Source organism: Myzus persicae, unplaced genomic scaffold (genome assembly GCF_001856785.1).
Source record: "Myzus persicae strain clone G006 unplaced genomic scaffold, MPER_G0061.0, whole genome shotgun sequence".
In the NCBI taxonomy this organism is placed as follows: Eukaryota; Metazoa; Arthropoda; class Insecta; order Hemiptera; family Aphididae; genus Myzus; species Myzus persicae.
In genome coordinates, this window is record NW_019100936.1 from 326,428 (window position 1) to 354,308 (window position 27,881).

Sequence of the window (27,881 nt, forward strand, 5' to 3'; positions counted from 1 at the left end):
TATCAAAATGGCAAAATGCCTAAATATTTGATGTATTCCTCTTCGTCACGCACTTTTTTTATATTAGTTCGTCCTAAGTAAATTATGGATATAGAGTAAAAATTATTATTCGTGTTTCGTTTATACCTTCATAAAATTCAATAATTATTAATTGTATAGAAACGTTAAAGTCTCAAAGGAAAAATAGTATAGGTACTGAGTATAAATAAACAATTATGAGAAATGTATCAGCTGTACTGCAGTCTGCTGCAACTATAACTATTTATAATCTATATTGTACTAATTCTTTTGAAAAAAACACTTTTTCAACCGTTTAAAAATGTTTAAATTTTTCATTTTGGAAAAACTGCATCTGAATAGGTTAAAGTATAGGTTTTCATTGTTAATAATAAATATTTTTTAATAATTATGTATATAGTTATATCTAAATTACATAGCTACTTGCTACTTACGTATTTGATATCGGATAATATATTTATAATGTATAGTAAGTAATCCTATATATTATATAGATAATATATAGGATTATAGGAGAAAAAATAATTATTATTTCAAAGCCATTATTACTACACAACATTTTTTTCTTAAATTTATTAAAAAGGCAATTTTACAAATACAATTTCGTTTTATAAGCCCACCTCACATTTTCATAGTCGCAGGCACATAAAGATGAAATACACCAATTTCCAATCCAGTTAAGGAAACTTCATTTTAAGAGGTGTTCGCTTCTTTATAATATGATAAAGATTACATATTTTATTTTATACTTATTGTAACGTATTATGTAACTAGATTCAAGAACTAGCCAGTTGTGAAAAATATAAATTAATTTCTGATGATTGTGTTTATATTAACACAATATAGCAACAAATAGCTTAATTTTCTGAAAAAGTAGGTAGGTATGTTTATTCATTATTATTACCTATATTACTGTAATAAATGTACATGTAGGTACTTAATGATCATTTAGTTTATGAGATGTTGGTATGTTTGTAGACGGGCAAAATATATACTTAACCATCGATAGTTATGAAAAACATCGACGATAACGAACTAATTCTCAACCAATTGCTGGCAAAGATCCTCGGTCTCTATCAAATTTTGGATCCCAAAAAAGTAAAACTTCGAGGTAGGTTCAATAACGTTTACAAAAGTATCTTTGTTATTTTAATGTTGTACCAAAGTATTATGTCGTTGATACTATGCTTATGCGGTGTTTATTATTGGACGAACAACACAGTCGAGTCCATGATCTATTTATTGATCTCGATAAACATACTATTCGCTAACTACAAGATATACATCGTTGTCCACTACTCAGAAGATATATGGAATTGCTTATCGGTCACGCAGTTCAACTTCACGAATTATCGGCACCAGCACAGACATATTTTAGATTTGTGGAGAAATCTATCCATCTGGCTTACATATATATTCACAGTATTGTGTTTCTTAATGGCGATCGGTATGGCAATATATCCGTTGGCATTCAGTAACACGTTTACAGTGATGAAAAATCATGACGTGTCGTCCAGCACATATGGCCAAAACGTTCTAAATTTGTATTTACTCTTCCTTGAAGAAACATACAACACATGCTTCAATGTATTTTACATCATCGAAATATTTTGCAATACCGTTATATTGATTTGCATTGTTATTTTTGATACCATTTTGATTACGCTATGCTTAGCACTAACCTGTCAGTTTCAAATTATTTGCAGCTCGTTCGAATTGGTCGGACATAAATCATATCACTCCTCAAATAGTAAGTATAGGTACTACATTTTATAATTTATTATTCTGTATTTTAACACCATTCCTTTGCAACATAATTAACATTTTTTTTTAATATGATACCTATGGCTACATATTTTCGATTTATAGAATATCGTTGTTGTTTTCTTGTAGATTGCACTGATAACGTGGTCAGGAAATTACGTACTAATAAATATAATTTTAATGTTTACAAATTTACAATGACTTATTAACAACTATAATAGACCATCAAAAAGTTATGAAGTATGTTCTCATTTTGTAATCTATTATTTAAATATAAAAAAAATTAAGATTAATTTTGAATTAACAAATTAAAGGTTGACTAACAATTTAATATTTACAGGAAATATGATGAATTTTTAATATTTCGAACGATAAATTTACTAGAATTGTGGAGTGTATCCAGTTCAATCATACTAATTTGGTTTGTTTTAGTGGTACAAACATAACTATAGAACATTTACATTTGATAATAAAGATTAAAAAAAATACTTTGTTTATATATTTTGTTTTTGCCTTTACCTAATTCATATTTTAGTACATTTTTTCCAGAGTATTATTACAACGAAATTTGAGGTACCTACTAGAATTACATTGCTAAAATGTATTTCAGGATTTACTATCATTATCGTTCAAATGTTTCTGAAGTGTTATTTCTTTGATATATTACATACAAAAGTAATTACAATATAATATGAAATAAAACAATGTATGAAATATTTAATAATGAATAATAAATAGGACAAGTAATACATTTTGAATACAAAATCTGAAATTAAATTTAAAATTAGTCATTACAAATTACAACAGTTGGTAATTCGTATTGAACATTTTGTTAATTATTCTTTACTTTATGATTGTTTTAGAAAGATTCTATAATATTCGCGCTGTACAGCAGTAATTGGACAGAAATGGATATGAAATGTAAAAAATTGATTAGCTTAGCAATGAACACGCATAATGCTCATCAGAAAAAATTACAATATACAAAAACGAGAATTGTAAATCTGGAAATATTTTATAAAGTATGTACCTATGGCCCATAAAATTACCTACTATAACTATAGTAACATTGTTCTTCATAAAATAAAATTATCAAATCAAAAACAAATGTTAAGTTGCTAGATTATTATTATTTTTTTTTACAGACGATTGGTTATTATTACTCAGTGATATCGGTGTTTGTAAATTGTGTTAAAAAAGGTAGGTATTTTGGCAATATTATTGCTTATTGTTTACTATACATCAGAATTAATTATCGGATTTGTATACACTTAAAAATCAATAAAATATGTATTTATGCATTTAAAATTTTAAAATTTTCACATTGTGCATGAAAATAATGCTTATACATTTATAAAAAAATGAAATTATTAATATTTACATATATCTACAACTCAATATTGTAATTAGCTAAATAAATAGATTGCAATGTATATTTGCTGAATTTTGAAAGTTGTATTTTATGGAACCTTAAAAACATTATTATACTACAAAATTATTTCACGAGGCATTGCACCATTTACATAATTTTTGGTTTGGCTACTTGAAATCCTCTGTCTGATAAATGTATCTCCAAAATAGCCTACGAGTTACGACGGGGATTAATAAATAATAATCCCTAAACAATGGTTATGGATACAAATGATACGATAAAGATCGTATCAACTATAATACCAATAAACGGTGTTGAATATTACCTCAATATGTCTCAGACAGTGAAGTTACGAGGGTTCCTAAGCTGCTAGGGTCGACGTCATAGGTGGCCGAGAGACCTTCACCTCGATATCAGGAAGTCTAAGCACTCAGAATGAACATGACATATTTAAATTATGCTCAGTGGTATTCATGTATTTTTAACGTGTTATATTAACATTGTCTTAAGATTAAATAATTCATCACTATCATTACAGAAGTACCCTTTTTTTTTCGAAAATCTGTGCTTTTTAAATCCCTCATGTTTTCTCCTTGTTTAAACCTGAAATGGACATATACTCAGATGGCAAATTTCACAGGAAAACATATTTAAAACAATATAGGTACTTATTTATAAAAAAAAATGTACGTTAAAATAAAATTGAAAATTGGGAAATTGTCAAAAATAGTAAGAAAAGTTAACTGTGGTTGTGATATATGGTCTACTAAAATAGGCGATCATCCAATAACCCCAAAATCAAAAAGCATATAAAATATTCGGGATAATTTAGTATTATACTGTCTACATCAAGTATGACTTTTTTTGTTTCTGTTTTTAAAATCAATTTATACTGTCCTGTGTAGACCCAGAACTATGGTTTTTGTTTTGTTTTAGTGGTTAGTATAGGCAAATAGTGGTGTTAGGTCCAATCGAGTCACAAAAAAAACCTGGAGCTTAAGCACCCCCTACTTAAAATGTCTAGTTGCGCCAATGATTATACATTTATACTTTTATTCGCCATTAATTTTTGAGTGTCTTAGTTTTACTTTTATGGCCCAATTAATGCGATTAGATAAAATGCAATGAATAGGTAGAGAACACGGTGATGTACCATGCACGGCTAATCTTATTTAGTTGGGTTTCCGACGTTCCGCTTTGGCTATCCTCTTGCATGAACGAAAAAATTGTATTTTCTTATTCTATCTATAGGTCTGATGGGTAATCGTATAAATCAAATTTGCCCGCCAAGATCATACCTATAGTCAGAGTGATAAATCTTTCGGTGATAAGTGATAAGGTGATAACGACGAACGTGGTCGTTACCATGGTCGTCAATTTAGACGTGATAAGGAAATATATCATACACAAAATTTTTCCTGTGAAGAACCGTTCGTGATAATCGTCTAATTTCTAGTGATAATAAAGTTTTTATTTTACTGCTTGGTAGCATTGAAATATTATTATCAATCCACAATCGTCGTAGACCGTAGTGTTGTACCGTCGTCTAAAAGTTTATATCTTGATAAAAAAATAAATGTTACTTGAAATGAAGCTACGAACTGCGAAGTGCTAACAACTAGTGTGTTATTGTTCAATGTTTTCAAGAAATAACACTAGTCAAATTTACATTTGACAAATTTTAATTGAGCAGCTTACAATTTGCTGTACAATGATTTAAGAAGCTGTACCCTCAAAACATTTCAATGCCAGGAAGTATGACAATTTATTTGCATTCGGTTTATTGCTTTTTGATGTACTTTTGTGTGAGATTGATTAGGTAGATTAAACTATGACATTTTTTGTTTCATTCTATATATTTGATGGTCTTTTTAAAATATTATTTGTATTGGATTTAAATTTTTTGTTGAAGATATTAAATATAATAATTATTATTATTATTATCTATGTATCATTTTAATTAAATAGTAATTTATGATTGATTGTTATGTAATTAAATTGTATGAAAATTAATATTTTTGTTAAATTTATGTTTATATGGTTTGATCTTTGCCGATTTGAATGATTATTGTTTAGAAATTTAAAATCTTAATTTAACCCAAAATAATGGCTAAATGTAGTGTATGTCATTTTAGTGGTATTAAAATTGTCTTTCATCAAATAAATAAAACAATATAAAACCTTTTTATAAACAACATATTATGATAATGATCTCAAGTCTAAAAGGTTAGTACATTTTTTAAGTACCTATAATTATTGTTTTTACAATTTATTTTTTATTTTAAAAAAGAAATACTTTAGTAGTATACTATCTTAAAAGTACCTATTTTTACATATTATAATTCATATATTATATCTACACTTAATGTAAATCATTTTCTATTTAAATAGTTTAAATATTTTGTCATTTTTTATCTCAAATATTGAATATAAATTATACTTTGAAGTTATAAATGCACTGTTATTATATTTGTATAGTATGTGTTACCCATTCCTTTCTTATATATCAGATTAAACCTACACTTTTATTTACACAATCATCTTTTTGTAAATCATTATCAATTTTTTTTTAATACAATTACTAATTTAAAATAATAAAACTAGTAAAAAATATTTGTCTTATGTTATGTATGTTAACTATAAAAAATATGTAAAATTAGCTAAAGTATAAATGAATTAATGGCCATTGTAAGTTGAACACCCTGTATGTGTATCAATAAATTGATAATTATTTTATGACATCCTCTGTTTATTACAATACATTTGTCTGTTTTAGATGATAACATGTTACCCATTCCAAATAACACAGATGTTGTTTGTTACTTTGTAACGAAGCACTCTTGGAGGGGCAAGTATGTAACAGTAGTAATGCAATATTTGTTTATTCCACTTAAAATTATCTAATTTTTTCAGATATAAAAGAATATTTAGTGTTGGTACTCATGGTATAACAACATATAATCCAAATAGCTTAGAAATTACCAATCGATACTCATACAACCAAATAATATCTATACAAGTTGATCCACAAAATGCAGGTGGTTTTTTGTTATCTGTTCGAGACAAAAATAAACTTGATAAATTTAAATTTTCAACTGATTTTCGTTCAAATTTATTAACTGATGCTCTCAAGTTTAGACATCAATTTTCTGAGCGTGGTCAAGAAGAAATATATGTAAGCTACAAAATTATTATAGTCTCTTTTATTGTATACAAATTGAGATTTGTTTGCTGACACTGTTAAATTATTATAGAATTATGAAGCTCTGAAGTATCATTGGTCTGATACTCGACTTCCAGTAACTATAAATGTCACTCCTATTTCTATTGATCAATTAGATACTGCAACTGCTCAAGTTCTCGCTAGTTATCGATACAAGGACATAGAAGCTATTCAGCATGTTGAAGATATCCCAGGTGGTTTTGTTATTATATCACGACCCTATGGAAGAATGGTAAAAATAATAACATTTTTTTTTTGTATTTATTTATTAATAAGGCATATTTGTTTAGCATTTATTCATCAGCTCAAATAGAGAAGAAATATTTCAAAAAGTCAAGGAAAGAGCTATGATATACTTACAAATACCTATAGAATTTTTCCGCCACAGTATAACACATGATGATTTTTTGATCAAAAGACTAGGGCGATATAGCTCAGATGAACATGTTACATCTGTCTGCGAGTTTCAAGTTAAAAAAATTGGTGTTCCTAGACACCAAGAATGTCCACAACGGAGATTACTTTGCTTAAGTGAAGTTTGTTTACTGGAAAGAGATCCTCAGACGTATACAGTTGTCACATTAAGACCACTGTCATCAGTGTTTGCTTTAATACGAGATCCAATTGATGCACAACAGTTCTGTATTGAGTATGCAGATTCATCATGTCGTTCATACACTGCTACCAATAGGTACTTAGTAAACTTGCCTAATAAATATTTTCCAGATAACAAATTAATATAATTATTAAATTTATAGAGATTCCCTCTTGGCTACTTTACTAGATAGTGTAAGGTCATCTGGAAATCACCATATACATGTAAAACTTTCGCCTACTCCTCGAGATAAAAGACTTATACCTTTTAATGTATCACCCGACCAAGAAGTAAGGTGGATTATTCAATTTTCTAAGTATTGTTTGTTATAAATGTATTTTCTTTTATTGTTTAGATTGAATCCAACCATTTAAAGTGTATTAAAGAACCTCCACCTAGAAAGTCATTTGCTGAAGTTTTGGATAGATTTAATGCTAATATTGAGTACAGTGGCTTAATTCATTCTGTTTCTGAAGATGTAAGTTACACAACTATAAATAAAAACAATATTTTACATAAGAAATTAAATAACACTTACTATTTTTTCTAAAAATTACTTTTTATATCATAAAAGATATTAAATTATTTTTTTTTTAAATTATGCAGTTAATATTTGTTTATTTTATTGACAAGATCTTAGTTTTACTCCATATAGTTACAAACATTTCTGATTTCAAGAAATCTTTGAATGTTATTATTTGGTGTTAATAAAAACTGAGTTTCTAACTACTAAATTTAAAAACTAGCCAAATTTCTTTAAAAAATGTTTGTTATATTCAACAAATAAATTGACAAAATGACAAAATAAAATAAAATGTAAAGTTGGGTCAACTTTGAGACTTCAAAATTATATTTTTTCTTATTATATTGTTATTATATGTATAATATAATATTATTAGCTTGTTACTTACTTTAATGGATTAAGCTTTAAACATTTGTATTATATATAGGTTTTTTATTTATCTAGTTAAATAATTAATATTATAAGTTAATTGTGCTAAATAATTATTATGTTTTGTAATTACTTTAATTGCAGTTACGAAGGATATTCATTTAAAAATTAATATATTTATATAGTTTAATATTAAATTTAAATGTGAATTTTCTTAATTTATAGAAACTATTTACTGAAAATAAAGAAAAGTTAATAGTCATGGCTCTTACATCAATAATTGCTCATCAAGGTGATCAGAATGAGATTGCTGTTCATGAACTAGAGGCCCAATTTCATGCTTTGAGAAGATTATTTGCTACTAAAGCAGGCTTTTCTACTTTTATCATGTTACCAGAGTATGTAGTATAGAATTATATTTCTAGTTTGCAAGCTTTGTTTTATATTACTATCATTCTAATATTAGGTACTAAAATATTTGCTTACATATTTTTTATCTTCAACATTGTGTTATACAATAACAACTTACTCATAGATATTAACACACAAAATAGTCATATCCTCTTAGGGTGTAATTATAGATGGATAATCATATGCAGCAGCAATACATGTATTTATTTTTTTATATAAATCAATGGGTAAACACCCTTTAGGTAAATATAATGAAATATACATTATATGAGTTATAATGTAAAAATTAGATATTTGGTATAAGTAATTTAGGAAAGAATATAAAAATAATAATAAAATGACAAGTTACAAATATATGTATATACCTGTAATTTTTTCTGAAATTCTAGACTAATGCGAGTTGGTTGAAATTATTATAAACTTCAGATGTAGCAAATAATAGAATTTAATAAATATCTGATTGAGAGAAATATTTTAAACCAGTTGTTTCTTGTGGAATTATACTATTAATTTTCAAATGATTCAAAATACATTGCTATTTGTTGATAAAATAATTTCCATCTTATTATAAAATTTATCCGTTAACTAAAAATATTACTCAATGATAACAAATTTTGACTGCTGCACATCTGAAATAAATATATGGTGCTCGGGTTATATATATGGGCTATGGTGGTGTATAAGTATTTATCTTGTTAACATCTTTATGCTGCATAATGATAAAATACTACACAAGTAAACATTTTTAAATCATGAATGGTAACTACTGCTGCGGACATCAATTAACGTAATTTAGTATAGTTCACATATGCTGATGACACCAATTGACATCATTTGCACAGGGGCATATTTAAGTGGGGGGGGGGGGGGTATGGGATGCAATTACCCCAGGAAGCACTTTTGGGGGCAGCAAATTTTACACATGTGTTGTAAGTTTTTTTATGGGTTAAAAAAATACAACACAAGTACTATTGTTTTGATGGCTATGTATTTATTTCAAAAATTAAAAAAATTATTTTCTAGGCTTAAAGATAAACTTGGAAGAAAAGTGACTCGGGCATTAAAAAGGGATCATGAAGCTATAACTCATGCTGCTTTAGATATGATATGTACTCTCATGCAACCTATGCATCGTGACAGTGATATTAGACAAGAGCAGCTCAATAAATCGTCACTTTTGGCTACCTCTAGTTTTTTAGAATCATTGCTTGATATGTGGGTAGAACATATAGTAAGTTACATATAGTTTCATATCCATACAATCTAAGTAAAATAACTAAATTTGACATAATTTTTTTTCTAAGAAACGTGGAACTGGTGCGTTAGTGGTATCTGCTATGTTGGATATTCTTACTTTTGCACTTTGTGTTCCCTATAGTGAAACAACTGATGGTACACATTTTGATACATTATTATCATTAGTGGCAAAACGAGGAAGATATTTATTTCAACTTTTTCAGGTAAATAATTTCATTTTTAAAAGATTAAATAAGTATCTAAATAGTGCCTCTGTTTTGATTCTCTAGAATAAAGTAATTGTTTAATAGGCATAAAAATATGTATACCTACTAAATCTTGAATATTTAAGTATTATAAATGAAAATATTTTATATCAATTTTAAAAATGAACTTTATATTTTTACATGTTGATGTAATTAAGAAAATTTGATATCAACCGGTGTTAAGGAGTTCAGTATGGGCAATTTTATATGTGTGTTTATAGGTCATGTAAATGTGTGCATAATACCTAAGTGATCATTAATGTATGTGGCTATGTTTAAAATAAATGCCGGAACTCTCCCGCGTATGCACTTAAGTGTCAATAACGCTTTACACAAATATTAATTATTTTGTTTTTTTGGTCAAAAGTAAAAATCTTTTGCCAATTATAAATATTTATTCAATAACATTTTTAAAAACATTTTTGAATTTTTCATAAAATTTACTTGAAAACAACTTCCTTAAATTTTTTAATTAATTTTTCAACTTCAATATTATTACATTTTAAAATTCTTAAAATTCAAAATTTATTAATAATGTGTTAACCGATGACTAAGATATAAGAAGATACAGTAAACAGGTTTATTTTGGTATAAAACAGCAACTGGATTTATTGCCTAAGTTCATGAATGAGCAATAAATGATTTTTGGTTAATACATTTGTGTTTTCAATTATTTTTATTAATATTTCTATTTTATTATTGACTATGAATAATTGACAATACAATTTGAATTAAAATAATTATATCACTACTCAATATCAATAACTATTTTAAATTGTTGAATTTTATTTTGTAGCATCCATCATTAACTGTGGTAAAAGGTGCAGGGTTAGTTATGAGAGCAATAATAGAAGAAGGTGATGCTGAAATATCTGGACGAATGCAAGAATTAGCATTAGCTGAAGCAGCATTACCTAGTCATTTATTAACAGCATTGTTTACTCGTGATGATAATAGACGTATGCTTGTACACAGACAGCTTTCCAGGCATTTAGTTGGATTGTGGGTCACTAATAATACTATTGCTATGGACTTATTAGCTCGATTAATGGTAAATTTGATATGATAGCCAAACATTTTTTAGGAAAATTGTATTAATATTTAATATTTATTTATTTAGCCATCAGGTTTAATAAGATTTTTGGAATCGAGCGAATCAGTAGAAATGGATGAAAATGAGGATCATTTAATTACTAGAGATAATCTGAAACTTGCTCAAGATCATGCAGCAAAAAATCAACGAAATCCCCACTTGGCAGCGCTGGAAAGAAAACTTCGCACATTAGAGAAAGAAGTAGAAATTGCTTTGGGTCACTGGGGAGCATCATTAGGCTTGGAAAGAAAAGAAGATAAATTACAAGTCCGTCCAATTGTATTAAGAAGACGTAGAGAAAGAATTAAAAGTCAAGCAAATTGGAAATTATTTTATTATAAGTTCAATAAAAACCACACTTCGCCTAGTCTGTTATGGAATCATCAGGTACTTTTTTAGTTATCATTATTATGAATTTATTCTTGTTTCAGATATAAGTATATAAACAAGCCATAAAGCCATAAGCATTTTAAAAAAGTTAAAAAAATTATGTGATTAGTTTTAAATTTAATTAATAACTAATCCAAGTCTGACTTGGCTTATCCATCTCCAAAATTGAACAAATCTTCTACAGTTCCCTAGAATTAATTCTCTCTTCCATCATTTTTTAATATTTGTACAATTGACCAACCTCTATACCAAAATAACAGATGTAGTACACATTGTTAAATTACAATAACATAATACATCTTTGAAATATGACACACTTGGTAAATTTAATGGTAACATGATCAGAAATTGGGACTCTCACTAAAATGGTGTTTGTAGGCTATTTAACCAATTGATTGCCTCTACCTGAGCTTCAAGTATTTTTACTATTCCCCTTTCAAATTTGGTAATTGGACATTCTTCCGCAATATGCTTAATTGTTTGTTCGCTTCCAAAAGAGCAAAGAGAGGATTGTTCCATTCCCCACTTATATAGTAAACTTTTACATCAGCCTTGCTCAGTTCTTACCCTATTTTACCCAAGGTTGACCATAACCTCCTTTGTAGATCAAATCCGGTTCTTGTTTCTGAATTTTCAAACAAAGTTGATCAGACATTCTCAGATGTGGATAGTAAAAATATCCCTATATCAACCTATAAGCTTTGATAATAAGATGTCATACTGAAATCTGAATCAAAAAAATTGTACTTATCGACACTAGGTGTTAAATATGTTACTATTTTTACTACTGTGCTATTTATTTTATCAACTTTAATTCAAAATTCTGCGAGAAGCTAATTTCGCAGATTTGGCCTTGGTCATATTGGCTATATCCATAAACACGACTACGCCGACTAAAATATGTCAAAACTTTTGTGTAAGCAGATTGTATCTGAAACCACTATGAATATAATTATGGGGTGCTGCTTAAGTCCCCATCACAATTAAAATTCAACAAATTAAAATATTCTTATATTCTTCCGTAACAGTTAAAAATTACTAAAACCTATTAATAAACAATTTGTACACCAAACTTGGGTATAAATCTCATAACCTCTGGTATTACCTAAAGTGAACTTATTGTTAAAAATAACTCAAGTCTAGTGTCATTAAGAGGACATTGAATCCACATATTTGTTATTTATCTTACAAATGTTTAAAGTATGTAGCAGTTTTGTATTGTTAGCTTTAATATTAAAGTTAAGTGATCTATTATCAAACTTAAAGATATGAATATTATCTAGAGCATCTCAAAGGCTTTTGATTATATTTAAATTTTAATGTGAGATATAACTTTGTAAAATATTACAATTTTAAAATGCTTGTGATCACTTCAAAATGTAAATACTATTTAAATCCAATCACATACCCTAGTTAATATATTCGATAATAGGTAATTTCACTCATTAAAGTTAGCAACACTCAATTGGTTCTGCTGTGTTTATTTGCTATGTTGTATATATTTGTATAATGGAGACAACACAGTGGGATCTGCGCCCTACTCCGAGTGTTTTCTTTTTCATGCGTACTTTTATTCCATAGCATGTTTGCTTATTGTGCTAGATTTTATTATTTTTCAATATCATTTAAAAACTATATTTTTTATTTTTTGTTGAACTTTATGATAGACTCGAGAAGAACTCCATGATGCTTTGAAAAAAGAAATTCAAGCATTTAATTCAGATCGCCAACTTACTACAAATAGTTTAATTGCTTGGAATCATGATGAATTTGAGGTGCAATACCCTAGTTTACAAGATGAAGTTTGTATTGATGGTTACTACTTAAGATTACTTTTAGATGGAAGTATAGATTTTGCAATAAAAAATCCGTAAGAAATAAAAAAATGTTTGTCCTATACAAGTTTTATTAATGTTTAACTATTTGCAGATTCCGATTTTTTTATGATTTATACCATCGATTTTTATTAGCTTTAAAAATAGAAATGAAATGTTTGTGTCTCCAAGCAATGACTGTAATTTATGGACAATATTTCGAAGAAATCGGACCGTTTACTGATACAAAATATATTCTTGTAAAATTAGAAAAGGTGAGTCCATTTTTCATAAATAATAATTAAAATGTAATCAAAATTTCATTTTTATACCCAATGATATTTCCTCGGATATTTCTATGCAAATTGAACATAGGTATGCTTTCCTTTGAGAGATTTTAAAAAATATTTTTACTTTTTAAAAAATTTTGTAATTATGAAACTTATTAAATTATGTAAATATATAATCATCAGTTTTATATTATACAATTTCTATTGCAACTTATAATTTGTTTTTTAGACTGTTGAAAAACTTGAAAGAGACAGGCTACTCTTATTCCTTAACAAACTTGTACTGAATAAACAGAATGTTAAAGATATAATTGAATCGAAAGGTGTAACTGTTCTTGTCGATTTGCTAACATTAGCACATTTACATACAACAAGAGCTGTTGTTCCTACACAAACAAACCTGATAGAGGCTGGCCAAGATATGTTACTTGATAATGAAAAACAGTGGTATTATGGACTTGGAAATGGTGATAAATCTAATGGTCCTATTACTTTTCAAGAGGTAAAGTAATAACAAATTATCTTATATTTTGTATTAAATTATTTTTAATTTATTAGATGAAAGATTTATACAAAGAAGGTGTTTTAAAGCCTATGTCAAAATGTTGGACTCCTGGACTAGAGGGATGGAAACCTCTTTTTAAGTTAAGTCAGTTCAAATGGACAGTACTGGCTAAAGATCAAAGTTATATGAATGAAAGTGACCTAGCCTCTCTTATACTTTCTATGTTGATAAAAATGTGTCAATATTATCCCAGCAGGTAATAATTTTGAAACCAGTTTTCAAACATGATATAAAGTATTATTAACTTGTATATCCTCGTTTACAACATAATGATTTAAAGATTAAATATTTGAATTAGCTATATGCATATTTTACCCTGTTAAATTGTAGCTTTACCTAATGTTTTATTATTATAGATCCTAGAATTTTTTAATTGACTTGTTGTTTAACTCTGTCAAGATTTTGGATGTTTCTTTTAAATACATCAACACTTTTAATAATAATTCTATATTTGTTTGTATATTAGAGATAATGATGGAGCAATTATTTGGCCAATTGCACGTATCAGGAGAGCTTTAACTGATTCTCTTCATCTACCTCATGTAGTTCAACTTCTTCTAACATTTGATCCTATTCTCGTTGAAAAAGTTGCATATTTACTGTGTGAAATTGCATCAGACAACCCAAATGCAGCTAAGTTATACATGACTGGAGTATTTTTCTTTTTGCTGATGTATACAGGTTCAAACATCTTGCCAATTGCTAAATTTTTAAGACTTACTCATACTTGTCAAGCTTTTCGAAATGAAGAAGTAAGAATATTATGTAATTAAATGTCTTTATAGCATAATATTAATTCAAGATTTGATAGGTGCAAAGTGGAGAACTTATGCAAAGAAGTGTACTTGGACCTTTACTGCCAGAAGCAATGGTCTTTTATTTGGAAAACCATGGCCCTGAAAAATTTGCTCAAATATTTTTAGGAGAATTTGATACTCCAGAAGCTATTTGGAATGCCGAAATGAGACGAATGTTGATTGAAAAAATTGCATGTCATATTGCTGATTTTACACCTAAACTTCGTGGAAATAATAGAGCATACTACCAATATTGTGCTATACCAGTTGTGCGTTACCCACAGCTGCAATCAGAATTATTTTGTAATATATTCTATTTAAGGCATTTATGTGATGTACAAAGGTTTCCAGATTGGCCAATTAATGATCCAGTAAGATTATATTCTTTGCATTTTTAAATTATAGATTATTTAAATAAGCACAATATTGTATTAATTTTTTATTATATTTACTTTTAGGTAACACTTTTGAAAGATGTACTAGAAGCTTGGAAAAATGAAGTAGAAAAAAAGCCACCTGCCATGTCTATAGATGATGCGTATGTGTCCTTAGGCTTACAACGAGGACATCATTATGATGAAGCCACTACTAGAAAAGCCTATTATAAACTTGCCCAAGCTAATCACCCTGATAAAAACCCTAAAGGGCGGGTAAGTAGCATTGGAATTTACCTATTGTTCATTTAATATCAATTAAATATTACTTAAGATTATTAATTACTAATTAGTTTTTACATGTTTATAATATTTATACATATATTGACGAGTTAGATCAAATTTGAAGTAATTTCTCTAAGACAATAGGACTCCTAACATTCACATATTACATCATCCTTAGGAAATGATTGAGGGATGGTATAAAAATTGAGAGAAAAATCCATAAAACCTAACCTAAGAAAAGTTGAATTAACTGCTAATGGTAATAGGACAGAGTATCTTTTTGTTAGCCAAAGGAAAATATATGGTATCTAAACATATACATTTAATTAAAAGGACCAAATTAAAATATTTAGAGATGATTATTATTCAGAAAACAGAGGTATTGTTAAGAATACAATTAGTGTATAAAGGATACTATTAAGTACAAGGTATAGACCAATAAAAGTTCCCAAAACAAGGACTTTATGCAAAAGCCTTAAAATCCTGTACATTAAATATATTTGGCACTAATACAATCAATTATTCTAAATGGTTTTGAGATGTGGTTGTTGAGAAAGAATAAAGATTATTATTATTTGATATAAAAGTTCCTAGAAAAATATATGGCTTGATATTTGATGTTATTTGTAAGATAAGTAGGAGATTACATCGTGATGAATATTAACCTCAATTCCAAACGCCTCATATAGATTCTTAAAAGAATACTGATGTTGCAAGCGGTAAACAAGAATCTTTAGTTAAGCTGATGATTGAAGTAGAAAAAACATGTAGAGAGGCTAAGGTTAAGGTGGGAAGATTATGTCAAGGAAGATTCTATTATGGCAATGGAGCCTAACATCCAACAAAGAAAAACTGCAAAGAACAGGGATAGATGGCAAAATATTTATTTAGCTGTAATGTCTTAAAAACCTAAACTTATGAGAAAAGAAGAAAATTAAAATGGTTTTTGGTTGTAACATTTGTTTTTTGCTTTATGTTTTTTTTTTTTTAATATTGACTCATGAATGGATGAATGACTATTCTGAGTTTTTCTCATTAACTATTATTTAACATCAATAATTAAAGGATTAATTGGTGTTTTCTACACCAAAACTTAAGTAGCTCTACACTTAAAAATAATTAGAGTTACTAATTATTTTATTTTTGATAAAAAAAAAAAACAAAGTTCAAGTAAAAAATGATTATATTACAATTAAGGCGAAAAAATACTGAAAAAAAGTGGCGCAGAGATCTCCTGAACAACTAAAAAAACAAATTGTTAAAAAGTAGTTTTAAAAAAAAAGTCAATAGGAAGTGTCACTATTGGGTGGCTTCTTCCAACAACTCATTTCATGTCACTGTATAAATTAACCCATATTCTTATTGTGCCTCAGTGTACAGATTGTATATTTCTAATAATAAATAAAAAAAATAATTATTATAATAAACACATTTAAGTATTTAACCATACAAAATAATCGAAAACTTCTGTCATAAATATCCTAAACAAACACTTTTTACAGTAACTAACTGTTATAGGCTAGAATTTATAAGTTAATATTTAATAGCAATTTATGTTAGGTTATTTATTAGTTAGCTATAAATATATATGATATGTTTCAACGTTTTTTTCATAAAAATTTAATAGAAGAATTTTTTTATTTATTAAAGAAAAAGCCTTGATAGCGTGACCATTGGCTTGTTTTTTAGAAGAATGATAGTATATAATAAAATTAATTTATATTTCCTAGGAAATATTTGTTGCGGCAAATAGGGCATATGATTTTCTTTGCAGTAGAAGTCTGTGGGTACATGATGGACCTAATCCTAATAATATTCTTTTGATACTTCAAACCCAAAGCATTTTATTCCACCGTTATTCTAAAGGTTTGTTGTATTATTAATATTATATTAAAATATTTAATAGATTAATAGATTATTTATTTATATATTCACAGAACTTGAGCCTTATAAGTATGCTGGATACAAACAATTAGTTCAAACCATAAGGTTGGAAGCAAGTGATGAACAGTTGTTTTCTAAAGGTAACATGTTACTTGCAGCTGCTAGTGAACTTGCATATCATACAGTCAATTGTTCAGCATTGAATGCAGAGGAGCTCAATCGAGAACAAGGATTTATTGTTAGTGAATTATATGTTTATTGTTGTAAATACAAATATGCTTATTTTTTTCAGACTCATTTAGATTTATACTAACATTTTAACCCAAACCATCGGGCTTATCATTTAAATAGTGTTTTTATTGTGTATTCACTGTGTTAAATACATATTGTAACATGGTAAAATAGACATATTATTAACCATCTCTAATTAGTGTGAGCAGCTGCCCCTCTTGCGGCATAATTTTTTTCTCCAAATATAGTATGTAAATTTAAAATATTAGGCAAACTTATACCTTTAATCATGACTAATATTATTTAATTATCTTTAAAAATACAATAATCATTGATCACAGACTGTGTTACCAAAAGTCTGCCCCCCTACCAGCAAAGCCTTCAGACGTCTGCTGCCATTAGATGCATGTATGATTGTGATATGTAAGTGATTCCACCCAATGAGTTTTTGAATTGAAAAATTACCTTTGATTTCTAATTGATTATTTCAGTATCAGGTTGTGTACCTGTGCTTTCAAGTTTAAGTTAGGGTTCACTAAATGGTGGCTTTGACAAACCTTATTTGGCCCGCTGACAAAATTAGGATAAGAAATATATAAAAAATTCACTTCCAAAATTGACCACCAGAGTCAGCAGATCAGTTCTACATAAATATTTTATATTATGACATATTGTTGTTGACCAAAATTATAAATTTGATAAATTGTGATTTAAATATTATCAAATAGAAAATTTTTATACATTTTATTTTAAAAATACAAATGTAAAATTTAATAAATTATTACAAGACTAGTAATAAGTTGAACAAAGTATTCATTTTGCAACTAAAAATGGGTTAGTTTAAAAAAAAAAACATTAATATACAAGATAGTCAATATTTTTTTGTGTAAAATACTTCATTTAAATTTAAGTTAATAATAATTCTTTGGATAAATAATTTAATGTTTATTGTAATAAAATATTATGTTTGGTTTTAGGATTTACTTGGAGCCTATTCTAGATGTGTTTCTGTATTAAACAAATCATCGACACAGACAGAAATGTCAGTATCAGTTTGTACATACTGCACTCTTTGTTTTAAAGTTGCATCTCAATTTCCAATGTGCCGAGATACATTCTCTCAGATGCCTCAGATAGTGAATGATATCACTAGAATATTGTATTTCAAGGTATATATATATATATTTATTTATTGTTTATTTTAAGAACAGCAAAGTAACATTATTGCATACAATTATAACTCCTCAGTTATGTTCTTAGTAGAATGACTTCATTTAGGCAATTCTGTTTTAAAAATCATTATTCAATAATCAATACTCATAATTCCCTTTATGGGTTTAATATACATTTCATATAACTGAACTGTATTTATAGAACTTACCAAAATTACACTGTGATGCTGTGGATTGTATTTCTGCAATGGCGTCTGATTCAAATCTTCAAAACTTATTTCTACAAAAAGGTGCAATTTGGCATTTATTAACATATATGTTCTCGTATGATTATACATTAGAAGAATGTGGAGTTGAGCGGTCAGAGGAGGCTAATAATCAAGTAAGATTAAAGACACAAATTATTCTTTTACTTATTTTACTTAAATTGTAATTCAATTTTTAGGAAGTGCTTAATAGATTATCTAAGTTATCAGTAAAAGCATGTGCAAGATTAGGTGGTTATTATGAAGGTGATTTATCTACTCCTGAAAACTTGGTGGCCAAATCTCTGTTTGAAAAACTACTGACTCCTTATGTTGCAGAACAGCTCTCTGAAGAGAATCCACATCAAGTAATTTGTTTTCTATATTTTTAAATTAAATTAATTTACATTTACATGTACTTTTAGTTGCTAAAAACGCTTGGCAGCAATTGTGAAACACCTTATATGGTTTGGGATAATAGTACAAGAGCTGAACTAAGTGATTTTCTGGATACTATGTGTAATCAGAAAGAATCTGTTAACTTTGAAACAATTGGATTAACATTTTCTAGTCATCGAAATGAATTAATTGTTGGAAATATATTTATAAGAGTGTTTAATGAACAACCACAATACACAATCAAAGTAAATACTAGATTTCAATTTATTTAATTTAAAGCCTAAACTTATTACTCTTATAATATATAAGGCCTACTTATTGATTTACATAAATTAATATTAATTTACAGAACCCTAAAGCATTCTTGTTGGATCTCTTAGAATACATAAAATCCAATAATCCACTGAATAATATTTTAGATGAAAAACGGGTCAACAGTTTTATTATGGTGTTGAACGCCCTTAATAATTTAATTTTAAACAATCCTGGTAAGTATTGCTATTTTCAATGGATTTGTATTTGGTGACATTCTTAAATCAATTTTTATTTTATAGGTCTTGAAGTGAGTTGTATCGGTTACTTTGATTTACTTTTCAGTTTATTACGTGTTGAAACTATTCGAATAGTACAGCATTGTGCTCTGGATATCATTTTAACAGTGACTAAAAATAATGAATGTATCACAGATATTGCTAATTCTGGAGTAGTGATTTTTGTTTTACTTTGTTTGTATTCAACACCATCAGACCAAATGCTCATTCTAGATATCCTTATAACACTATCAACATCCTCAACAATTGTTAAAGATATACTTAATAAAGGAGGACATTTGTTTGCTGTTGATTTATTATGTAATGGTGATAATGAATCTGGTCTAAGAGATAGAAGTGCAATGTTTTTGAGCCGTTTGATGACTGAAAAATTAAGTGGCCCAAGGTTGCGTTTAGCGTTGGCACAAATTTTACCATTAGCAATTGTGGATACTATGAGAGATTTACCGTCATCAACTGTTAGACTTTTAGATAATGATCAGGAAAATCCTGAACTTGTCTGGAATGAAAAATCGAGAATTCATATTTTTGGAAATGTGAACAAAATATCTAGAGAGTAAGAATACATTTATTAACGGCATATATAATATAGTGTATTTTATAGTATTATGATAATTTTTTTCTTACTTTAGACATTATATAGCACTTCGACAAAATCCTAAAGGTGTTATCAAATTACCAGATACCAGTATAGTTCTATCATCACCTACAAATGAGACTGTTGTTGCTGGGGTCTATTTAAGATTATTTAATAACAACCCTGGTTGGAATGTTAGGAGACCAAAAGAATTTTTATCTGAACTTTTAGACACATGTATTAGTTCAATGACAAAAGAAAAGGTATTTTACTAATGAGTACTAATAATATTGAGATACTTGTTTGATAATGATTTTTGATCAAAACTAAAATTTATTTATTTTTTGTTTTATTATTTCAGAATGATAAATTGGAAATAATAACAACATCAATTGTAAAATTATTAGAAGCACAACCTCATCTCAGTGACCAAGTTCCAGCATTAGGTCACATTCCCCGCCTTTGTTTTCAATTGTCATTGCTGTCCAATCCTGATGTACCAAAATCAGTGCTTATGATATTGCATCAATTATCACTAAATGAGGTAACATATTATTTTCTATAAATAATAAATAATTACTCTTATCATTTCAATAGTTTAATATTGTTAAATTACATAAATTTATCATGCTTTTTTAATTCAAAATTTCACCAATTCTTGGAATGTTTGTTAGAAGATTCCTAAATAACAGAGTCCAGTAATTTATTAAAAAATAATCAAACTTTAAGAGTTTGGCGATTTATGGTGATTTAATACTCAACATAATATCTAATGTTTACTCATAATTCTTTTTTAAATGCGTTAATTTTTTATTCTGAAATGTACAATGTACATATTATATGATATACTAATATTCAGTAATTTGTACAATAATTGTACATCTGTTACATATTTATATTACAATTATAACTAGATATGTGTTGGATGCATGTCTCAAACTGAGTGCATTGGTCCAATGAAAAAAGCAATGCAAGAAAATTCCAGTTTAATTTATGTCTCATCTGAAACACTCAGTCGAATGTTTGCAGCAAAAAAAGATAACCTTGTAAAACAGGTATGTAATATCAGTTCAAATTTATATTAAAAAATGTGTAATTTCTGACAATTTGACAATATTTTTAGGCGTTAGATACAGACTTAATATCATATTTAGTTGGATTGCTTGATGGTCGCTTAGATGGAGTCAATGGAAGTGCCAGAGCTAAAGCACAGATTGTGAAAGCATTGAAGACCATGTCTTCAAGTATATCGTATGGTAGTTTAGTCCAAGCACAACTGGATAAGCTTCCTGCATGGTCTGCTTACAAAGATCAAAATCATGATCTATTCATTTCAAGTGCACCTTCAATGCCTTATTTAATGGGTATGTTATGGTATCTGTGTATGCTCATTAGAAAATGGCATGATTCATTTTGAATTCAAAAATACCCATGTAATTTCGTATAATTTTATTTTCAGGTGTTCAAAGTGTCGGTGGCTATTTAACAGAAGGTCGTTCAAACTCTACTACAAGTAATGTACCTCCACCATTAATTAAAAAAGACTTTTCTCCATATTAGAAGAATTCAAAACTATAATTTCCCATGTTTGGTTTTAGAATGTTTAGATTTAGATTTTATTTAAATTATGAACAACTCAAAATATGTAGTATTAATATAATTACTATTTACTTTCATTTATATAATATTACTTATACTAATATATATTCCACGTTAAGTAACTATACTATTATGAATATATATATTCTATATTATGCATAATCTTTTTAATATTATAATGGTTAACTTGTTTAATGTTTAGTCAATAACCCAGTACAATAAATGTTTTTTAGAGTTAAATTTAAAAAAAAAACTGTGATAATTTTATTTTTATAATACCACAATAAATTAGTTTTATAAGGTCATAAGATATTCCACTGTTTTATTTTGTACTATTTTATTTAATGCAATACCATCTATTACAATTTATATTATTTATACTTAAACTTATTGTGTTACATATATATATGTGTGTAAGTGTCATGTATTTGTTATTATGTAATACCTGTACATTTTATAAATCATAACTCATAATACTGGTAATATCTATAGAGCCTATAAATCACAGCCTTAATCTGAATACATTATTTAATGTAAAAATACAAACAGTGTATTGAACATGTATTAAAACTAAAAACAATTTATCTAATGACATGTATTGGCATTTACTTGAATATATTTATATATACATATTAAATTTAAATATTACCTGAATAGTATATTTATTTACTAAAATTCCTTTGATTTAGGTGTTCTAAACATGTGTCAGCTATTACTGCATATACGCATGTTTGAAAAGCTAAAAAGGACAAAATTAAGAGAGTGAAGATAGAATTTACAGTATAATATTATTTTCTTAAAAAATTATTTACACATGAGTGAAATATTTAATCACTTTATGCTGTAGCAGGCAGTGAGGCAGCTGTATTGATGTGAACCTTAAAAACCAAGAATCTCGCTCAATGCTAGATATGTCAATCTTCTTAGTTCTTATTAATGAACTATTAGGCCATTGGGAGCTAGTAATTTGCACAAAAATGCGCATCTTTGATATATTAATGTGTATACGTACCTATTCGATTATTTTGTTGGTAGTAGCTACACCCCCCGACAGACTCGAACGACAATATCTAATAATTTTTAGGGATTCCTAACTAACCACCAAGGCTTTTCTGGTAATCATTACAAAGTTTGACTCATTTGTTGCATAAGCTCTCATGCACTTATTGTTTGTTAATATGGGTACCTTAGTACTATTAGTAGGTACCTACTTACAATCTACTATGGGTATTGGGTAGGTACCTACAATTTGTTTCTAAACCATAAAGTGGGTCTTAAGGCTTGTGTAAAAACAAACAGTAAGTTATAAATAAAATAAATATATATATATTTAAACTAGAAGGGGAGAACTCGGGATTTTGATTTTAGTTTAAAAATAATTCTCCTTCCTAGTTTTTACTCAGTTATGTTCTCTGCTAGTGAGTACGAGAACCAACCTTGCTCTGCAGTTGCACCGAAACACCCTACATAATTTAAGGTGAGGGCCACCAAGTACTTTTTCCATTTCTATCCTACATAATAGGTATACATTTTAATCCACCTCTAAAAAATGGCTTGATGTAAATAGGTATCGTAAATAAAAAAAACACTAACTGGTTTGATGGCCCCATGGCCTTATTTTTTTTAGGAAACATTTTATGAAATGGGTAATGATTTTTAAAAAAAAAGCTTAAAAATATAATATTATTCACATTTGTAAAATAAATTTAGTTCTTTCAGTAAAATATAGACTGACAGAGGGCCAAATATATAAGTGCATATTTCATTAAAAATACTACTTTTAATCATTTAACTAAAAAAAAACGTTTAAAATGCACAGCGCATACAATTCGAATACTTTGTAAATTGTAGTTACGTATTAAAAACGCAAGATAAACAATAAAAATAAGATTTTAGTAATCGCCGTGCTTATATAATTTCAAGAGTCAATTCTCCAAAATTGTGATTTTGCCGGTAAACGATGTTTTTTGTCAAGTTGTTATTAAATTAGACTATAATATATGGCAAAATGGTAGTCTACCTACCATAAACCTACGTACAAACGTTTAAGCACTTAGAAAAAATGTGTGTAAGTATATCAGGTAAACTTTGGAATGTTAAAAAAAAATCTATAATGAAGCATGTGAGTACGAGATTACATATTTACATTGTATTAGTATTTAGTTTATCAACGAGGACAAAAACCACACTGGTTGTTAGATAAAAATTAAAAATTATAATTGACGGACGTTTGGATCAACAGGGGCTAAAGATTCGAACAGCTACAGGCAATATGAGACAAAGAATATATCTACCTTAAATACTTAAAGCAAAAAATATTTTTAAAATATTTTTATTTATTAAAATTTTTTAAAGTTTATTATACGTACCTATAGCTATTAACCACAAAATCGGATAAACCTAAAATTCGGGTAACGCGAAAAACCTGCACTATATAAAGTCAGAATACTCGATGCAGAACAAACAGAGTATTCTCTTTTTCATATAGGTAAAACACGTATTATAATGTTATAATATAGGTAGGTTGTATAATCAATAATTATTTAAATGTAATGTTATTATATGGGTAGATGAAACTTGAAACCGGACTAGAGCTATCCGTGGAGGACGAAGAACCACCGGGTGAAATAAGTGAATGAGTTAGTTGAAGCACGATGAAATTCTTTTTTACAAGCTTATACTGCTTATTAATACATACCTAATATAAAACAAGAAGCAAATTTAACTTCAGCGTATGTTTTTTGAATAGAGATGTATGGTGTTTAATATATGAATTCGGTACGCTGAAGATAAATTTGCTTCTTGCCTTATATAGGTGTATGTACTATGTAGTTATTTTACATGATGGTTCTTTATGCTCCTCAGTAGATAGCTCTATTCCAACTTTATACGTTTAAGGAGCTTAAGCTATATAATACTAATAATATGAAATTAATATAAAATATATCAATATAAATAATAACTACCATTATACGTGATTTATGTAATCAGTGAAAAGCTAAAGAATGTTTTGCGGCAGTTTAAAAAATTTAAATCTTAATATTTATTAAAAGGGTGGATGTCCGCAATCAATTTGTTCATAATTTAATAATAATATAAATGTGATAATATTATACATATACGTACTTTGTTTTCAATTGAACTTGAAGACTCATTTTACCTGTATACTGTACTCGATTTATCTATACATTTTTCAATTTGTTTTCCTACAAATATCTTTGAGTACAGTGCATAGGTTAAATACACCCTGTATTATCAATTTTTATTTGTTATTTTTGTGCTTGAAAAGGTACGAAAACGAATCGTGACATTGTGAGCAGAAGAAATGAGTTTTATTTTAAGTAAAAGTGCTCTAAATTGTTGGAGCTGGTGAAAAATTTCTTTGTGCAGACATTAGTCAAAACTATATTATATTAAAGTAGTACAATATTATTTTATTTTTGTCCTTCTGCAGTGACCTAACTAGCCTAACCTATAGATTAACCTATTATGATTAAACTATTCAGATACTGTGCATAATAATAATATGTGTAACCAGGAGGTACCTACTACCTATATACAAATTAAAACAATATCAAGTTGGCTTATTTTTATTTTTGATGATAGTTGACGTTTTGATAGCACAGCAAATTTTTATTGGTGGTAACACGTGATGTTTCTATAACGTTTCAGTTTCACAACCTTGCAGCAAGTGCTGTTGAAATAGTAGCTGCATATGCTTATATACCTACTTAAAATGAAACAACCAAAGAAGGTTGTCCAGTCAACATATACCAGGATTTACTGTTATTGAAATTTACTAGTAAGTGATTTTGCTTTTTGTTTGTCTGTTTTTTATAGCTGTGTAGACACGTTAAGAGTTATTAAATATTAAGCTATAGGTATTCAATTATACTTTCGATTGTTTAAAATAAAAAGTATTAAAATAATATTTACCTATTTCAAGTTCAAAACATTATAATTTATAAATTATGACAATATATTCTCATTATCATTCATTATCCTTTACACATCCAAGTTGATACCTACTCACTGTGGGCTGTAAGCAAGCTGTAGTAGGAAAAGGGAGTCTAGGTATATATGAGTGTATACGGTATAACTAATAACTATATTTATATGTATAGAAGCCAGTAGATACATCGATATATGTACAATGGTTGCTTAATGCAATTTAACGTAGGTACATTTTCAATTTCAATACCTACCTATAACTGTTAAGTGTTAACAAATAATAATAATGATATTAATGAGATGCTAATAATACTACAGCATGTACAATATAGGAACATATTATTTTATTTATTTAAATTATAGTCTATGAATTATTTAATATTTTTGGATAGTTGATTAAATTATGGTTTTTTGTGTCACTCTAATTACGTAATAGATCGGGCCATCATAATATAACTGTTTTGGTTTAATTAATATTATTCATTTGTCCTTATTTGACTACCTTTTTTTAAACGTATTATGTAATTAAAATGTTTTTATCATGAACATTTTAGGGTTTACATTGGTGTATCTTTTTTAATTTTATCTTTCGGACTGTCACTTTTTAGAGCATAAAAAATACTTTGATTTACAACCTTTAAGGTTGCTTATGACAGAAAATTAGATCTAGATGCTGTATTCGCAAGTCAAAACAAAAAAATTACCTACCAGAAATTTTGAAAAACATCGAGTAAAATCAAAAATCGAGTTAAGGAAAAACAGGAATTTGTACATAACAACCAATTTTTGACAACATTGATTTTGTTTTTCTACTGTAACTTAGAAATAAATTATATAGAAACTTAAAATTCTTACAGAATATTCATATTAGCATTTATCAGACATGAAGTAATTTATAAAATATTCTAGTACTTTTTAGTTTTTAGTTTTTGTGCTTCTTATTTGTAGATAGGTATTTTTAAAAATGTCGATTTACGTAAGACATAATTGTTGGTTTTGGGTAATACAGCTTGAAAATATTATACAAGTTTCCATATAAGTTTTTATTATAAAAATAATAAAAAATGAAGTTCAGCGTAATTCCACAAATATATATTTTATGAGCACCTGTAGTTTAAATATTGATTTGTTTTAATTCAAAAAGTATAAGCTAGTGGAAACTTAATACGATTACATACATAAATTATAATTTTAAACATTTATACCAAGTTTGAGCTTTTTATCAAAACATGAAATCAAAATTCTTCTTCTGGTTGCCTTATAGCCTATAGGTATCTGGTATATATTATGTAATATTAGGTGAACCCAATATGTCTTGTTCGTATTCAGTTTACGAATTAAAATGACAAAAATGTAATTATTGTATTACCTATATCGATTTATCGATGTACCTACTTCTAGAAAAATAGAGAAATTTGTTCGCTCATTTTATACACTCATACACAATAAAATATTAATACGATGTGCTATTGAGTCAGATATCACGCCTTGTCCGGTATATACCTACATATATTGTGCTTGTGTGCACTGGCTCCCGCTATACAGACGCCGACTTAACGGTTTTCAATGCTAACGTGAATGACGCCGACGACGACGACAAATTTTATGACGAGCGAGATGAATAAAATAAACACTTCGGGAATCCTGTACCAGTGTCCAGCTACTAAATGTGTATGGTGCACTGTGTAACGAATGCCTGCAGTGACTGGGTGACATGAGCATAAAATGTGTACAGGTATAGTATAGTTGAGGACTGCGTGGTATATAGTGGATGTTGGGTAATCGTCTCGTCGTATTATTTATTTATACTGCTCCGCTCACCTTGGGGCGAGCCGGTATTGTACACGGCAATTTATAATATTATGTGTACAGGTGCCTAACCTATAG

The 27,881-nt window shown here is 27.8% G+C and overlaps 2 protein-coding genes and 1 long non-coding RNA gene across 3 annotated transcripts; all 3 read left to right on the top strand.

The window, feature by feature from the left end:
- Window positions 1-1,332: 1,332 nt before the first annotated feature.
- Window positions 1,333-2,194, top strand: LOC111026906. Its single transcript, XR_002603749.1, has 3 exons — window positions 1,333-1,768; window positions 1,912-2,022; window positions 2,123-2,194. It is a non-coding gene; the product is annotated as an uncharacterized LOC111026906 (long non-coding RNA).
- Window positions 2,195-2,370: 176 nt separating this feature from the next.
- LOC111026938 lies at window positions 2,371-3,669 on the top strand. The gene is made up of 4 exons (XM_022305131.1): window positions 2,371-2,457; window positions 2,646-2,804; window positions 2,928-3,045; window positions 3,665-3,669. The coding sequence occupies exons 1-4, from the start codon at window positions 2,416-2,418 to the stop codon at window positions 3,667-3,669; spliced, it is 324 nt and encodes a 107-aa protein (XP_022160823.1). The 5' UTR covers window positions 2,371-2,415.
- Window positions 3,670-4,647: 978 nt separating this feature from the next.
- On the top strand, window positions 4,648-22,341 carry LOC111026911 (dnaJ homolog subfamily C member 13). The gene is made up of 32 exons (XM_022305092.1): window positions 4,648-4,909; window positions 5,931-6,006; window positions 6,068-6,329; window positions 6,409-6,609; window positions 6,668-7,068; window positions 7,136-7,262; window positions 7,328-7,450; window positions 8,090-8,262; window positions 9,299-9,506; window positions 9,580-9,735; window positions 10,574-10,828; window positions 10,898-11,257; window positions 12,928-13,130; window positions 13,190-13,349; window positions 13,594-13,866; window positions 13,923-14,125; window positions 14,396-14,681; window positions 14,741-15,097; window positions 15,185-15,376; window positions 17,116-17,251; window positions 17,323-17,507; window positions 18,478-18,669; window positions 18,875-19,054; window positions 19,118-19,285; window positions 19,343-19,561; window positions 19,666-19,804; window positions 19,871-20,423; window positions 20,500-20,707; window positions 20,806-20,988; window positions 21,359-21,499; window positions 21,568-21,808; window positions 21,904-22,341. The coding sequence occupies exons 1-32, from the start codon at window positions 4,900-4,902 to the stop codon at window positions 22,002-22,004; spliced, it is 6,672 nt and encodes a 2,223-aa protein (XP_022160784.1). The 5' UTR covers window positions 4,648-4,899; the 3' UTR covers window positions 22,005-22,341.
- Window positions 22,342-27,881: the final 5,540 nt, after the last annotated feature.

Excerpts from the sequence above, each read along its gene's own strand:
- LOC111026938 (XM_022305131.1), top strand. The coding sequence starts at position 2,416 with ATGTTTCTGAAGTGTTATTTCTTTGATATATTACATACAAAA. Across the intron at positions 2,458-2,645 it reads TTGATATATTACATACAAAA|AAAGATTCTATAATATTCGC; the intron begins GTAATTACAATA and ends TGATTGTTTTAG. Across the intron at positions 2,805-2,927 it reads ATCTGGAAATATTTTATAAA|ACGATTGGTTATTATTACTC; the intron begins GTATGTACCTAT and ends TTTTTTTTACAG.
- LOC111026911 (XM_022305092.1), top strand. Across the intron at positions 7,263-7,327 it reads ATGTATCACCCGACCAAGAA|ATTGAATCCAACCATTTAAA; the intron begins GTAAGGTGGATT and ends TTTATTGTTTAG. Across the intron at positions 11,258-12,927 it reads GTCTGTTATGGAATCATCAG|ACTCGAGAAGAACTCCATGA; the intron begins GTACTTTTTTAG and ends ACTTTATGATAG.